Genomic DNA, 17,472 nt, shown 5'->3' with positions numbered 1-17,472 from the left:
TGGGGAGAAATCCTTCCCTGTGAGGATGGGCAGGCCCTGGCACAGGGTGCCCAGAGCAGCTGTGGCTGCCCCTGGATCCCTGGCAGTGCCCAAGGCCAGGCTGGACAGGGCTTGGAGTAACCTGGGACAGTGGGAGGTGTCCCTGCCCACGGCAGGGGTGGAACTGGATGGGCTTTAAGGCCCTTTCCAACCCAAACCACTCTGGAACTCTGGGATTCTTTCTAACCTGCAGTGTCTCTCACAGCACACCAAACCCTTTCACTACAGTTACTTCTTTTACAGCTGAAAGCAGAAGAGTCAAAGCAGTTTCTTCCCTCCCTCTCATTCCAAAGTTTGTCCAAAAAGAAACAAAAAGCCCTCCTACAGCATTTTGAGTTTCATGGGTGTCCTGAGACATCTTGTTCCAATTCAATAACTGCTAATTGGAAGTATTTTTAAATATCTGGTTTTGAGACTGGGAGTGAAGCAACTGCCTGGAGAAGCTCCAGGATCAGCTGCTTTCCCTCTCAGACCCATGAAATGCTGGATGGCTGCCAGAACTTTTAGACTGATCAAGGGAGATGTGCTTCTAGTGAAAGCAGTCAGTTCCTTCCCAAATTCAGCTCCAGACTCTCAGGGATGTTATACCAAATATAAATCACAAGCTGTTTTTGAGGAGACTCACCGAGGCTGGGACTGGCTCTTGGAACTCAATGCTCAGCTCGTGGCAGTACAGGTAAAGCAGGAGGCGTTCACATTTCTTATAAAGGAATAAACAAGGTCAGATTAATACTGTTAATTTATCCCTAGCCCAGAAATTCATATCCCCCTGCTTTAAATAGGCTTGTACTTTAACAGCTTAGTACTAGAAAATTTAAATGCAACCCCCTCAACTTAATTTAAAAAGGTAAAGTTCTTAGGAGGGCAGGGTTGAGAGGCAGAACCCCTCTTACTGTTCACAAATTTCCTCTTTGTTTTCTCCCTCCTAACCAAAAGCCTAGGGCTAAAGTCAAGCATGGAGAGACATGCTAATATACTGCAAATTAAAAAATAAAATACCAACTACAACCACTTTTACTGATTTTGTCCAATCACAACCACATGGAACAGGAAAGGACTGAGCTGCAGACTTTTCTCTTCCCCACAAGACAAAATTGAACAATCTGAAAGCAAAGCCAGAGTGTTTCTATCAATTCCCTGTTGAAATATTTTTCTTTGCTTTGCTTGTAATTCCTTTAGAGGAATTTGATTCAATAATACTCTTAACACTACGCAGAGGCTGACTGATAAAGCTAAAATTAATTCTGATTGTCAAGGTCATTACAATTCCCCAGGAATGCACCTGAATACTCCCAGCACCTCTCACAGAATGCACTTAAACACACCAAACTCACAAAACTATTTTATGAAGGTGACATCGATGCTAAATGCAAAGGACTTTTAATTCAGTGCATGTTAAATGATGCCTTTAAATACAGAATATGTGTTAATGCTAAATTTTAGCTACTAAGTGATGACAGTCCCAATGCACTGGGGCACTCCCACAGTCACCAACACCTGCAGATATGGCCACAGCAGGAAAAATCTCATTAATCATTTTGGGTTGTTTTGCAAAGCCATAACTACATTTAATTTGCCTCAGCCAAAGCAAAACCATCTCCAGACAGTGGGGGGTAGCTGATGTGAGAAAGTACTTTTTCCTGGGAAGCAGATTCCTGCAGGTTTGAGACCCACCCTTTGGTCCACAGGACTCAGGCCTTGTGCTGTCTTCCCCTTCTTGCTGTGCTGGGAATTGTCACAATCATATTCTACTTCAGGTTTGCTCAGGTCTCTGCAGAATGTACATATCCACTCTCCACTAAAGAGAAAACCACAATTATTCCAGACATCCAGGGATAAATTCTCATCAGTGATGGCTACAAAGAGCTTTTACTCACTCTTACACATTCACATTCTACCACAGTAAAGACCTGGATACTCAAAGCTAAGGAATAACTCTTAATGCTCCCAATAACTCTGCCAGTCAACGCCATTTTTCCTGCCCTCAGATCATGTTTTAATACTTTATAACACCTTTTTCACCTTGCCTTAAAACGAACTTTACACAACAGAATCACATTGTGAGACTTCACCCAAACAGATAAACAGAACGGGATTCTGTTATCAGATAAACACTGACCAGCTACACACAAACAATTTAGGCAAGGCCTTGAAAATGTCATACTTTTGTACTTGAAGGAATCACCCAGAACGAGCTGATTTTGGAGGAAACACCAGTTTGGGTTCCATCCACAATCTCAGCCCACACCGCACCGCCGCTGCCGGTACCTGGGGAAGCTGAGGAGTGTTGGGACGTGGCAGGTGAGGTGGAACACCTTGGGGCACTTCTCACAGCACAGCAGGTCCCCCCCGTTCTGGCACACAGCACACCAGTCCTCGTTGGGGTCGTCATCCTTGTTGTTCCCTTCTCCCCCCACTCGAGCTGAGCGGTGCATGAGGCTCCGCACGGGCGATTTCCCGTTCACCAGGCTGTGCCCAGACTGTTTGCAGCTCTCACTCAGATCTGCTGGCTCTGTCTTCACATGGTTTTCCAGGCTTCCCAACGCCTCCAGTTCACTCTCCAGGTGTAAGTTAGTGGACAGTGGTGGTGTCAAGCTGCTCTCAGGGCTGCTGAGCTGGAGTGGAAGTAGCACACAGAAAATCAGAGTCGATTTTACACCAGCATCTTTCTGCTTGTGCCGGAATTCAAAAGCCTCCCACCATTCAGATACCATACTCATATCCCAAAAACAAAAGGAAATCATTAGGAAGAGCTGAGTTGCATACAGTATTGAAAACTACTTTTTCACATGTCCTTTCTTTGAAGAACACACTCATTTCTTCTGATGTAACGAGCCAAACACACTGGTAAGTTATTAAAAGCTGTTAATGACAACTTCATTGTCATTAGGAAAAATCCTCAACTCCACCACCCTGTACCCAATCCTGTTCAATCAAGCATAGCTGGGAAACACTGAAAAATACTCATTTGCTAATTATTTGATTTATACATTGGCCTAAGAACTTTTGACTGACTGGAGGATTTCTGAATGCAATTACCTCAGTGGGAATGTCCATTATCAATGGGTGGCTCACAGCTTTTATTAATTAGGGACTAAAAGCAGCAAATACACTGTATTACACTTCATTTTAATAATTAACAATAAAATTTACATTACAGACCACCCTGTGCCTGGCAGAGCATTGCCAGGGAGAAAATACCTCCTAGAATGAAACTTTAGAGTAAAATTGCTTTTTTTTTTCTTTCCAAATTCTTAAACATGCTGCCAGGAAAACCACAACACACTGGGCATAAACTAACTTTACCATGCAAGCACTCCTCCTGCCATCCTCTGTTTTTTCCTGCTTTACTGTTCCTGAGAAACTGCAGATCTCTTCCTCTGTGCCTGGTTCTTGCTTTACTTTCACTTGGTCAGCCTTGAAGTTGATGCCAGTTTTGTCAGCAGTTCTCCCCGAGGAGCCACAGCTGGAAAGACATCAGCACATAAATAAGAGGATAAATCATCAGGGCGGAGAAATTCAGGTAACTCTTTCCCAAATGAAAGACAAAGGGTGTCAGAGCATTTACAACAGCTCCAGTTTACAAGACAGAGGAGAATCATAGTGCAGGAAAAGAAATTAAAAATATAAATCTTCATGTAAGCATTCTTCCATTCCTGGGTCACAGTTATGTCAAAGCACAAGTGCCAATTGCCAGTTCTGTTTCTGAATTCTTCATGTCTGATCTTTTTTAGCCTGACAGTGTTAATGTGACACTCACCTTCCTCTGCTGCCTGTGCTGGAGGTGCTGGGAGGCCTCACAGGAGTGTGGGAGTTGGATAAACCTGCAATGAAGCAGCACAGAAACTGATTTGGTACAAGATTACATTCACTGACTAGTGCTGAGTAACCCCAGAAGTGCTGCAGGAGTATCCTAATTTAATAAGTCACCTAAGTCAGCTGTTCTCTTGGTCTTTTGATCACAACAAAGTCTAGCACATCACATTTAATAAAAAAGTCACAACACACGGTTCTTGGAATGCCAGTAATTATTTCACCTCATCCAAACCGTGCTAAAGCCTTCAGCCCATTACATCCTCAAATTTTATGCATTGAGAACCACCAACAAAGTCAAAAAAGCAGCCTCTGCATGGTTTACATGCAGGTTTGGAGAAATACAGGAAGCCCCACTGCTGCACCCATTCATTCACAGGATCTTAAAAGTCCCGAGGAGAAAACCAAGAGAAACATCAAGTCCCAGAATGGTTTGGGTGGGAAGGGACATTGAAGATCATCCAGTTCCACCCCTGCCATGGGCAGGGACACCTCCCACTGTCCCAGGGTGCTCCCAGCCCCATCCAACCTGGCCTTGGACACTTCTAGGGATCCAGGGGCAGCCACAGCTTCTCTGGGCACCCTGTGCCAGGGCCTCCCCACCCTGACAGGGAAGGATTTCTTCCTATTGACTGAAATATCTTCTCACTTACAGAAATAGACATTTTCAATGTTTAAATAACTCAAAATTAGGTACTGGTGACTTAATTTGTTCACATGCGTAAGGAAAGCTCTACCATTAATTGGTTATACTGAGAATGAGCCTGACAGTGTCTCTACATGGATCTGGAACACGGCATTGCTGTGCTGGCAGTTTATATTACTATAAAGACATTTCTGAAGGAGGGTAAAATTTAAATTTCCAGAAGAATCTATTCCTGAGCAAAACAAGTTTTCAATAAAACATCACTTCCCTTCTGGCAGGAAATGCTAGGCAATTGTTTTCAACTTAAATACCAGAAATACCCATCACTTTCTGGAATCTCTAGAAAAACCCATCAGATTTACCTGATGACCCTGGAGATAGAGCTGAAGGTCCTGGGGAGGGATTCATGGTGCTTGTAGGCTGTGGGGGGAGGTGGCTGCCTGTGATGTATCTACTCAGCAGATTATCTAAACTACTGGAACCAGCATCTTCCAGCTAAGAAGGAAAAACAAAAATCTGAGTCAGAGAGGTCTAATTCAACTTTTGTAACAGCTCCACACCTTCAAATTGTGATCAGTATCTTTACTGGAATTGTTCACTCTCCCTTCAAAGATTCAGGACATCAGCAAATATTTTTATCAGCTCCATACAGAGATCAGGCCTTCAAACCAGGAACTTCAAGTAACATTTTTCAAAAGCTCCTAAATCTGAGTTTTTCCAGCATGGTCCTAGGCTGCACTTACTCAAGGTCATTGCAAACTTTCTGGTTCCCAGCTGCTCAGTGTGTCAGCCACACACATGGTGTTACTCATGAACTACCAGATTACTGAGGTTGCAAAAGTTATTCCGTAATTAGATATTAAGGGAAGCCATAATCTTGTTTTTCCTTAATGTGATGGGAAATCTGCCACTCACTTTCCACACAGATTTTAGTACCTGTTAAACCCAAGGAAACAGGGACCCTGCTGCCTAAAGCCATGAACTGCAAGACAACAGAACTGCAATAACGTGTTTGAAACACACTGCATTCCAAGTGGGTTTTTGTAGATGCTGAGGAGGCTGGCAGAGAAAAAATTCTCCACTTTTTACTGTCTCATGAGAAAGTCTCCGTTCTCACACAAGCCAGCTGTCTGATGGTTTGCTAGCTGGTAAACATGTGCAGGTGCAGGGCTGTTGTGAGAACGTAGTGGAATTGTTTTAGTTTACGGGGAATAATATTTTGAAATGGGTGGTTATATCTCCTAGCCTATCACCTTGGTAGGTGGTTGACCGATGGGCCAACCATGTAATTTCTCTTTTGTGATCCATGCTACAAAAAGATGGGTTTTTGGCATTAAAAGGTGGGCTTCAACCATACTTCTCTGACCTGAATCGATGTCATTTTGCACTGTCCCTGCATGCACAGCAGCAGTTTTAATGACTGTGCCAGCAGCATGAAGGACTAACACTTCCTATCCACTAAATCCAACTAATCCATGACAGCTATTACAGGAACAGGTATAAAAAAAAGTATCTGAACAGAATTCTGCATTTTCAGTGCACCTGGAAGTTGCATGGTAATGCTTTGGACTATCCCACAATTTCTAACTTGGTGTCTGATGAGCTTCACACACTCACAGCTGAATCAGCCACAACCACTCACACTCCCTTTGGTGTTTTGTTCTAAAGCCTCAGCACTGCAGATTGCTCACACTGAGATGGGATTCCTCCTTCCCCACCATTCTCACATCAGCATATGACCTGCAGCCTCCTGAGAACACTGAACATACAAGCCCTGAACACTTAAGAGTTGCAAAGTTGCAGCTGCTATTCCAGCAGACCATCTTGGATGAAATTTACTTGTGTTTCCTGTATCATGACCAAAACTGTATTTTACACAGGCATTTCAATGCAAAGGTTCTGTTCTCAGGATGAAGCCGTCATCCTCCTCCCCTTCCAAACACTCCTGCAGTTTTAAATTACTTTTACTTTCTTTGCTTCCATGTGTACATTAAATTGTGCTTTTCACGTCTCCAAATGAGCTCGACTTCAAAATCTACCTCAGCTTGTGTCCCCTCTCTGTGGGACTAATGGGACATGTCCCCTCTGTGCTTCCCGTTTCTTCTAGGAACATCAGAGAGAAACTCCAGGCAATTTTAACCCTGAATAAATCACCATTCAGGGCACTCAAAATACACCATTTTTAATTATTCCACTGATACCTTCTCCTAGGATGGTCTTGTGGAAGAAAGGAAGTGATCACAGTACTTAAAGTCTCAATTTTACTATAGGACACGTATTAAATACTGATTAATCTAAAGGTTAACAGGTGGAGCAGCTCAGGCCTATATGGAGAAAACAGTTGTATGCCTAAGAGAAGGGCTGAAGACTTTCAATTCTCCAACTTTAAATGATAATCCCACCATTCCTCAGAGAGCTTCTGGCACCAAAACAAAAAAAAAAACCCCAGAGAAAGGGAAGCAGACTGACCTGGATGGGAGGGATGTCTGGCAGGGAGGGCAGGTTCTCTGGGTTGGTGACGGACGGGATGAGCTCGATGGCCGACACGGACGGGCTGGTGGGGCCGCGGTTGGCGCTGGCCATGGTGGCCGTGGTGGGGCTGGTGGGGTTGATGGTGGTGTTGTGCACGGAAACCACCGGGAAGGGCCCCGCGTGGCCAGGGTTGGAGTGCTGGGGAGACAGAGACACCAGGCTGGGTCACCGGGCCGGGCAGCACAGCTCACACTGCAACACTGCCCTGGGGAGAGACCTCAACCCAAGCGGGGCAAAACACACACTCACAGCTATCCCAGCACCTGCCAGCACTGAGGGCAGAGCAGCTGCTACTCTTCTTCACTTGGAAAGGAAAAAATACTGTATGTGGCTAGGTATTAAACAGACAGCACTTCTTGCACCAAATTGTTTCGTATATAGCTGTATTTTCTTAAAGCAATTCCTTCCTCCAAAGATAGCTTTAGAGTTTACATGTCTGCCTAATTTTTTTTTTTAAGATAAAAGGAACTGTTTCGAGTAATATAAAGTCACTTTTGGTATTTCAGTCATGTTAACGTTCATTGTCAAGGATTTTTATTCTTAATGGCACGCAGAGCTCTGCATCCATGCTTCAGGTGTGAATTTAAACACTTCAGCAGTTGATTCAATCAAAACCCCTCAACTACATCACTTTGAACTTCACTACTCCTCACTATTCTCTAATAAACCTCTGAATATTCTTTTCAGCTGAATGCCACTGAAAAGTGCAAAAGGGAACGTTTTGCTTCCCAGAACTAAACTGCAATACAAACATTAGATTTCATTTTCACCCCTAAGGTTTGAATTTCCTTAGGTTCAGCAAAACTGTCACAGCACAGTAATGCAACATGGAATAGAAGCATATAAATGTGTGTAGCTGTGAGCTACAGGGGAACAGATAAACACATTTACAGCTGGAGGTACCATCTACTGGAATGAAAGTCTGGCACAATGGCACAAATGAAGCGTGTACACAGGATATACTTGTCTTTGAAGGTGAGGTTGCATCATGGAGTATTGAGGTCCATTGTGGCGTGGGATTCCTGGTATACGAGCAGCATTCTGAGCCATTCTCATCTGATGTGCTTGGAAAGCCCCACAGTTCATGTTACCCCTCTGCATGGTCTGCATGCTGATCAACCTGGGAGGCTGCAAGGGTTTGTGTTTTTTAAAATTTGTGCTTTTAACATGGAGAAAAGAAGCCCATCTCTTTCCACAGTAGTAGTAACATAACATCAAGCAAAGCCAATAGCTGTCACATTAAAGTATCTCAAATCTCAAAAGATTTTAGTTTATAAATTGCTTTGCAAGTTTAGATTTGACAGGGCAATTTTAAATCTCAGTGTTATGGTAGAAGGTGAAATAAGAACATGTAAGGGACTCACCTGCTGCTGCAGGACTTGGGGGCTGCTCTGCCTGGGCACGGATGCAGATGGCTGGGCCATCCTCATCTGCTGCAGCTGCTGGTGTTTTTGGGCATACACTTGCTGCTGCATGTGCTGGAGTCGAAGCTGGGCCAGATTGATTTGTCCTGGAGCTTTGTTGATGTGGTTTGTTCCTGGAGGAGTCTGCCCAACCACTACATTGGGAGTATAACTAGGGGTTGGTTTATTTTCAATGACCAGGTTACCTAAAAAAACCCAAAAGAACCAATCAACAGTTAGATCTCATCATCCTCCAAAGGTTGGTATTTGTGGAATATTCGGATGTTTCTAATGCAGCTTCCTCAGAGCAATTTTAGCTTGAAATTTCCTCTCTAAGTCTTCAATAACCATACATGAGTAAAGCAAAAAGAGAACTCAGACTACAAGAACTAACCACAAAATTAAAACCATGATCTGTGAGGGAAGAGTGAAAGAACTGGAACTGCACATCTTAAAAGCCACAACAGACAGGAATTACTTCTCTGTGTTCACAAGAAATGGACAAAATGAGAAATAAAACAAAAAACAAACATGTTGAGCATAAAGTTTCTATGCCTAAAGAAGCAAAGCCTGGAAAGAGATATCTGGGGGACAGTGGAGAGTGTCCCACCACTGAGTGACATAGAACAGGTTCTACAAACATGACACAAAACACTGCTACAAGCAAGGCCTGTCCTGCTCCAACGTGATGGACCATGCTGCCTCTCTAGATAACTCCTGTCCTATTTTTATGTGGAAAAGGCAAAATGTTGGTTTTTGACTGTGAATGTGTAAATGTGTACTCACTGGAATCTGCATGTCCCTTTTTATTAAGGTTGAGTTTCCTTTCTGTGTCCTGTCTGTCCCAGAGAATAAACATCCCTGACTGAAGATGGGAACACCCCAACCTGGATGGTGGACTCAGAGCAAGAAGCAAGTACACACAAAAGCTGGTATTTTAATCAGATTTTCTATGAGATTTTTATCCAACAGAGAAGTTCACAAATTAAGCAGGTGCTACCAGGTACCTCTGTCTCACTGGGCTCTCCCCTCTTCTCTCATTCAAAACTTGTACTTTGCAAAGTCTGAGTGATTATATTTAATATACTGGAAATAGCACAGGGTGCCCAGAGCAGCTGTGGCTGCCCCAGCCCTGGAAGTGTCCCAGGCCAGGCTGGATGGGGTTTGGAGCACCCTGGCATAGTGGAAGGTGTCCCTGCCCATGGCAGGGGATGGAACAGAATGAGCTTTAAGATCCCTTTCAACCCAAACCACTCTAATTCTGTGATTAGGGCCATTCCTAGAACCACTCCCCTGGAAAACAATATCCATTTAGAGAAAGCTTTGCTAATAGAAAGAACAGAGAAGATAAGGAGAAGAATCAGGACTGGATGGGTTATATCAAGAGAGTTTTTGTCTCCTGCATTAAGAGATGTACTGCACTGCACTCACTCTGCTGGATGAACATCCCCAATTCAACAGTTTTTCCAGTGTCACAGAATAAACAAACACAGTTTTCTCACCCAAATTGACGACGTTCTTAGCCCAGAAGGTGGGGTCACAATGGAAGCGGATCGCTCCGTTGGCAGCTGGGACAGGATCGCATCGTGCCTTCAGAATGTGCCGTAGCTGGAATGTTATCTGAGAGAAAACAAAAACACTCTGTTGGTGACAAAGAAATAAAGAATGAGAAATGAGAAGTGTGCAGAAACGAGAAGAGTTCAGCCTGTGGAACACCAACAAGGACTGGCAACAGCAAGTTTGGTTCACAGCCTGGGAACGTCTCAATTCACCAGGAAAATCCCACGTTGTACAGCTTCTTTACTCTGAGGATTCCAGAGCAGCACTGTTACACCACACCACTGCTGCAATGACTCCAGCGAAACACGAAGGTGCCTTTACAGAGCTTGACCCCATTCCTTCTACACTAACACTCCTAAACCCTTATGGTAAAGGGTGAACTGTTGCACAACTGCTTGGCTCTGTTGTAGGATCTAAAGCTGAAGACATGGTGCCACATGATGGTGGCAGTGAAGGACCCACATGGCAGAACTGGGCGTATCCTTTTGATTACCAACATTTGGCCTCATTTGTCTTAATCTCACTCTGGGTATAGTTTATTCCCCTGCCCCTCTGTGTTCATGGCTCAGGACACACTCCCAGATTGGGACAGAAATTTGGTGTCAGAAGGATGGTCTATAGTAACAGACAGCCCTGGTCCTGCAGGTGAACGAGCTGCACATGCAGAACTGGATGAACTACTGTCAATAAAAGTGATTTATCATTTTGGTTACAAACACTTGACTTGTTTGTGGCTTATCTTGCTCTGGGTATGTTGGAACTTTTCCCCTGTCTGGACATGGGGATTGGGACAGAACTGCACAGCCCAGGCTGTGCACCCACACGAGTGGCTGAGAGCACTTTGTTCAGCTGGACAAGAGGGGCCTGAGGTCAGACCTCACTGGAGGCTGCAGCTCCTTCCTCAGGAGCAGCAGAGGGACAGCTCCAATCTCTGGGAGCAGGGACAGGACCAAAGGGAACTGCTGGGGCTGTGCCAGGGCAGGGTCTGGCTGGAGATCAGAGAAATGCTCTTCTCCCCGAGGCTGCTGGGCACTGCCCAGGCTCCCCAGGGAATGGGCACAGCCCCGAGGCTGCCAGAGCTCCAGGAGCATTTGGACAGCGCTGCCAGGGATGCCCAGGGTGGGATTGTTGGGGTGTCTGTGCAGGGCCAGGGGTTGGACTGGATGATCTCTGTGGGTGGATCCCTTCCAGCTGGGATATTCCATGATTCCCAGTGCCAGGATGCCCTCACCAGCCGTTTGCTGTAGAGCAGGGCAGTGCTGCTGCCACTCGCGATCGCCCAATTAGTGAAGTTCATCACGTGCTTCACTTGTCGTGACAGACCAGTGATGTCATTCTGCTGCTGGATTAACTTCATCTGTCTCTCCTTTGTTACATTCTGCAAAGAAACAGAAACTTTATTACAATGGGGCTTTCAGATTTAGGAGGAAAATGCAAACTGCTGTCAGGTTTCGGATCAAAAGGAAAACGTCCCAAGAAAACTTTAACAAATGCTAGGTAAACAAGAAAAGCCAAAATTCATGTAATTTTAAATTACTTCTTTTACTCATGATCAAGCTACTCTTTTCTTCCAGGAACTTTTGATTTCCTTGACAAATAATTGTTCCTTAATCAGGAAAAATCTATTGTGATTCATTTGATCTTACATTTTTCGTGTCATGGCAGGCTGGCCATATGCACTGAACTAACTTCTTACAATGGATTTCCTCTCTTCAGATAAAACAGGTAATAGTAAGTTAAATTTTCATGGATTTTAATAGAAGTCAGAATGCAATTATTCACAGTGTGCAGTCTGGAAAGGATGCTTGCACTCATGGTCTCCTTTATTATGCTGTGCTATAGAACTTTAAACACCAGCATTACACCTCCATGCACAAATACATGAGACTGCCCTGTCTGCTCTTACACAAGCCTTAAAAAGCTATTTGAGGAAATTATTAAATGACACACACATGAGAATTATGTTATACAGAAATATGGCAAACAGAATATGAAGAGGAGATTTTTCAGACACTCCTTTACAATGAGCCCAATTTTGAATACAAGGCATAGACACAAAACTGAAGGAGCCACGAGCTCTAGTGAGAGGAGAAACAAGAGATTTAACTCCACCACACCACTCAGAGGCATCAGTACTACAACACCTGCAGCCACAGCAAACAAACCATTTTCAAACGTGGCTCCTCAGTAGGGGACTGGAAGCTCAACACCACCATAACTTTTTATTTTAAGTGTACCTCAAGGTGCTGTAGGAGAGATTTTCCCTTTTTATTGATTTCATTGATGAGGGTGAATATAGCCACTTTGATTTCCTGTTCTACTCGTTTGTTGGTTTCATTTACTTCTTTTATCCTAAAAAAAAAACCAACAAAACCAATGGATTGTCAGTCACTTTACACTTCACTGCCAAATACAAATTCATAACTTGTTTTACTTCAAATAATATGAAAGCCCTTGTAGTTTACACACTTTATACAGAGAATTAACCAGCCACAACCACATGTGTGTCTGTATGTGCATTTATATATTTATATCCATATTGTGTCTCTCACTATGAAAATTTCGTATCTGATGCTTTAAACTTTTAAGACAAATTATATTAACCAGAAATCAACCCTGAATTGCAAAGTAATTGTAACAAAAAGTTATTACAGGCCTGTAATTGATACACAATAAAGACATAAAACTTTCATTAATAATTTGCCTGATATTAGTCTAGATTCTTCTGTTGAGCTTTACTACTACTGCCTGTCAGATTTTTATACCCTCTTCATCACTGCCATTTTTCCTCAGTTTTCATGCATTTTCAGCTTCTTCAGACTCAAGCAAATCATCCTGAGCTCTGTCCACAGAATTTGAAATACAGCATTTCTTAATCTCATGGAAGTTCTCAGTTTATTTCTTCCTATACTGCCTTAATCTAACAAGATCACATTGCAGCAGAATTCTTTGCCATGAGCCAACGTAAAGACTTAAGTTGTCCTTTTTTAAAGAGCTTTTTTGCTGCTAGATCAAGGATCTGATACCATTCAGCCACAGGACCAACACTCACTGTCTGATGATGAACACTGCTGGGGTCAAAGCCCTTTAAGGCACCTTGGATACACGTGGTTTTTCATGACAGCACAACCTGGTCTCCTACTGCAAAAAACACCCAACCAACCCTTCATTAAGTCTGTGGAATCCACCCTTGGCTTTGGCACCCAACAATTATTCCAGCAGAGCTGTTCCTTCAACACTTTTATGCTCCACGATCACAGATGATGGCAATTCTGTACCATCTGCCAACACTGACAACAAGATTGTAATACCTTTTTATTTTCTCCCCATTCCCTGAAGTTTTTAGGATGATGGATTCTGGGTCCTACCAGCCAACAAAGCAGTGGAATGAATTGTCTCACCTGCACCAGCCATTTGGCTCAGCAGAAAGATCTTAACACAATTCAATCCCATGCTGCAGAAATTCACTGAATTCACTGAAACCAGAAACTCTTGGGCAAAAAACCCCCACCACTACAATGTGTTATTCGTATCTGCATCACCCATTCCTGGCCTGGAATTCTTATCAGAGAATGTTTTGTGACATTCCTTGAGTTTTCAGTTTAATTATTTCCCATGTGTTTCTGTCTCTTCAAGCATGTAAAATTTCTATGCTTCACAATGGTGTTGTGTTTTGGGACCTTTCAAAGACTTCCATGGAAAAATCAGCATATAAAAATACCAATTTTCATTGCTTCCCTCTTCAAACATTTGCCTCTGTCATGTTGTACATTCTTCTTCCCTTACACTGCTTTTTTTTTTTTTTCTTTTTCAATGTAGATGGTACCACAAGGAGTTAAAAATTTGCATCAGAACTTCTCTTTCTATCTTTGGTGCACATCCTCCTGCCCTCGTACTTTCCACCCCCAGCTGATGTGTCATTTTGCAAATGACCTAAAAGCTGCAGGAGGCTCACAAAACCACCGAGAACCACGGTGGAATTCCCTGAGCTGCAGCACAACCACGTCACCCAAGTGGGTGAAAAGCCAGCAGGGATCACGTGCTCCCTCTGCCTCTATATTCAGTATTTAACGTGACGTTGAATTTCAGATAACCCTGGAAATCTTAAATGAAGCTACCGAAAAAAAAACCCCAATCAAAACCCCACAACCAACCACAATTTCCTATTGAAATTCACACCAAGTTTTTGTTACATAGTTATCAGAGGCCTTCATAAGAAACATAAAAATATTTTAATATTTCAATGCTTCTGTCACCTAGAGCTAACTTAGAAGAAACCATAGGATGGATTTCCTTGCCTTTTGTATTCCTTTTTTTACTCCCCCATCCCCAAAGTGTAATAAATGTGCCACATCTTTGGTTCTATTCAAAGTTGCCACAAAAGACATAACCTTTCATATTCGTTTCTTGTAACAACTTCCAAGAGATGCACAGTCTTGTAGGGGGGAAAAGAAACATTATGAAAAGTAATTAAGATATAGAATTAACTCCAATGTGTTATTCTGGTCCCATCATTCATCTTACTGTGATTCATTAAAAACACAGTGTAATAGCTGATCATTCTGGGGAACTCACCTATTTTGAACTTGGGCAGCTGCAAAATTTACATAATTCTTCTTCTCAAGAAGTTTGGCCAACAGGTTCTCAATTGCACCCTTCTGGTTCTGAAAAGCTTCTTCCAGGAACTGGTACCTTTTCAACATGCAAGAGAAGACATTGATTACCAGGGAGCAGTGGGCTGGAACTCAGGGTTCCCAGTTCAGGTGGAAAGCCATGAAATTTTGAAAAAATGTGACAAAACACTGAGAGAAAAACCAGACTCTGCATACTCCGACCAGTGTGCAAAATGTTTAAGTGCTGATAAGGTCCTTTGCTACTGGCCAGGAGACTGAACCTCTGTGGGAAATTATCAATTCCAACCAAACAGGGATGCACTGCCTCATTTCCCAGGATAGCAGGCTTTGGGACAGCTCAAGGAGAAACCAGGAACCTCAGTTTGATGAGGAAAATGCACCAATAGTTTAAACACACATTAAAAGGTACCAAAAACCAACCCCCTAAACTATGCCAAATTCCCCAGTTTTCCAGCTGAGATTATACTGCTCATATCTGACTGCATTAGTTTAATCTGAAGAAAGTGCTCCTATTAAAAAACTTTGTGTTTTTTCCACCTCTGATACTTCCAAGTGAAGAACATTTCCCTCCAAGCTCTTCAACTAAACAGCTGCTACAAAGGTACCTTCCCCCACTTCATCTGAAAAGAGGGTGAGCACCAACACTGAGGGAAAATAACAGGATTAGGTGCCTTTTCCTAACATATTGGAATTATCAGTGCAACAGAAGCAAAATGCCTCTCAATCAAGCACCTGCACAAGTTTCCATCTTTTCTGATCAACTGCTCAAAACCCAGGATTTCTCCCAGTCACTTGCTAAGTCCTGTCCTTGCAATAAATAAACTTCATGCTTCTGAAATATAATTTGTTAACAACAGGGAACACTTAAGGTCCCAGAACATCTTGGCAATGTTTTCCCAATATTCAAATTGACAGAAAATTCCTACAATCCATGAAGCATCCTGTAAGCTGCACTAGAAGCAACTTACACCATCTCCCAAAGAAAATGAAAAAGAAAGTAGTGTTGTCTTCTGTCAAAATCTAGAACAATCCAACAGGAAAAGACTGCCTGGATTGTCATCAAACTTACAGCAACACTGTTTTTTTAATTTAAATGACTCACAATCACAGTAACAGGGACGCAGACAAAGAACATCATTCACAACAAAACTCTGCTCCTGTTAATTCAGTTTGTACCAGCAACAGACAAATCTGAACCTCAGGAGTTCAGATTCTTCAAGTCTGAGTGTTGGAATTTTGCTTTTTCTAAGAACAGTCTAAAGTTCTTGCAGACAGACAGCAGCACAAGATTTTAGATACTATAATACAAAAAAAGTAGCATTCCTAAAGCCTAAAGACAGCAAAATTTGGAATGTTTGGGAGCTGCTGATTTTCTGAAATTATTTCCATTAAGTTCAAAATCATGTTTGCACATGAAGGAGAAATGAAAAATATACATTCAGTTTGTACTGCTAAAATTCTGCTGCAGCTCTTGCTACAGCCAAAATACTTTTCTTTTTTCAATATTGTACTTCCAGCTTCCCAAGTGTGTGGACTGAAAAGTGCCCAAATTAGAGGAATCACACAGCATCAGGCTGCTAAAAGAATTGTCATCTTTCTACAGAATCCCCAGCAATCTCTGCCCATGGCAGGGGTAGAACTGGATACCTTTAAGGTCCCTTCCAACCCCAAACCATCCTGGAATTCTATGATTGAAACTCTGAACACTGGACCATGGTGCTACTGAAATGGTCAGTCGCCCTCCTTTGGTGTAAACTATCAGGATTTCAGGTAAGAAGAAAACAGAGGATTAAGATCAATTCTTTTTCCATTTGGCATGATTCTCCATAAAATCTCAGCTGTACTTCAGGCAGACAAAGCAGTGCCTTAATCAGCTGTAATTCACACCTGCACATAGAACCATATGGAAAGAATATTCTGCAAAAAAAAAAGCAGTTAATAGCGAAGAATTCTCCTTCTGGAAGAGCACAGGTAAGTAGGACAAGATCCATCTGTTAATCCATTAGAAACATGCACAAAACAGATGCAAAGAAACCAACTAGAACAAGTTAGTGAATATATCCCAGGAGAGCAGCCTTTGTGACAAGGGAGTCATCCAGGATATTTATGACCAAGCCTATGAAAGAACAGAGCAGGAATATTTGAGGTTGTTAATATTTTAATAATACTAATTCCAAAAGTAAAAGTTCTCCATAGGCTGCTGTGGCAGTCTGAGAATAATCACTATTCTGAGAAAAACAGCACTAAATCCAATATTGCACCTTTACAGAGAAGAGTTACCTGCAGCCTGGCTAGGAAAAGCAGTGGTGCAGTGGTTGATAAATATGTGTTATCCCCAGATTCTCTACTATAACACTGAAAAATATTTGTTCAGACATTCAACAACTACATGACAGAGCTGCTAAAGAGCAGGAAGTTGGAATGTGTCTTAAAGAGGTTCCAACTCTTCTTCTAGCAGAGACAAACCCAGCATTTCTTTTTACCTGGAATGAGGCAACTTTCAACCAACGACACCCAAACCACTTTTCCCCTCTGCACTAGAAGAATATATTAATACAAGAGGCAAAATTTAGACTTTCCTTTACAAAATTCCCCTAAAGACTGTTGCACAATCAAATATGCCCTTTCAGAAAATTACCTCACCCGTGACTCACTCTATCACTTTTGCTTCTTTTACAGCACCAGGTGTTCAGGGCTGCAGGAATTTCCATTCAAGTCCTGAACGGAGTGACAGCACTGGGAACTGCCAGGCAAATTAACACCTGAATCACACCAAACCTCCTCAGCCCATGTCAGTTTGGATCTGATCTTAAGAGACTTGACAGAGCTCAAGCAACTGATGAAG

At 42.7% G+C, this 17,472-nt stretch overlaps 1 protein-coding gene across 1 annotated transcript in view; it reads right to left on the bottom strand.

Moving 5' to 3' along the window:
- Nucleotides 1-17,472, bottom strand: part of TRIM33 (tripartite motif containing 33) — a 39,286-nt gene that overhangs the window by 7,165 nt on the left and 14,649 nt on the right. Inside the window, exons 5-17 of the mRNA XM_032132874.1 lie at nucleotides 14,569-14,685; nucleotides 12,231-12,345; nucleotides 11,225-11,371; nucleotides 9,936-10,053; nucleotides 8,395-8,639; nucleotides 7,994-8,158; nucleotides 6,968-7,168; nucleotides 4,861-4,993; nucleotides 3,800-3,863; nucleotides 3,346-3,505; nucleotides 2,308-2,654; nucleotides 1,714-1,837; nucleotides 665-739 (exon numbers count right to left, since the gene is read on the bottom strand). Coding sequence (XP_031988765.1) covers nucleotides 665-739; nucleotides 1,714-1,837; nucleotides 2,308-2,654; nucleotides 3,346-3,505; nucleotides 3,800-3,863; nucleotides 4,861-4,993; nucleotides 6,968-7,168; nucleotides 7,994-8,158; nucleotides 8,395-8,639; nucleotides 9,936-10,053; nucleotides 11,225-11,371; nucleotides 12,231-12,345; nucleotides 14,569-14,685 — 2,011 coding nt within the window. The remainder of the gene's footprint in view (nucleotides 1-664; nucleotides 740-1,713; nucleotides 1,838-2,307; nucleotides 2,655-3,345; nucleotides 3,506-3,799; nucleotides 3,864-4,860; nucleotides 4,994-6,967; nucleotides 7,169-7,993; nucleotides 8,159-8,394; nucleotides 8,640-9,935; nucleotides 10,054-11,224; nucleotides 11,372-12,230; nucleotides 12,346-14,568; nucleotides 14,686-17,472) is intronic.

The sequence above is a fragment of the Corvus moneduloides genome, chromosome 24, assembly GCF_009650955.1.
Source record: "Corvus moneduloides isolate bCorMon1 chromosome 24, bCorMon1.pri, whole genome shotgun sequence".
Lineage (NCBI taxonomy): Eukaryota > Metazoa > Chordata > Aves > Passeriformes > Corvidae > Corvus > Corvus moneduloides.
This window is presented reverse-complemented; position numbering and strand designations above follow the sequence as displayed.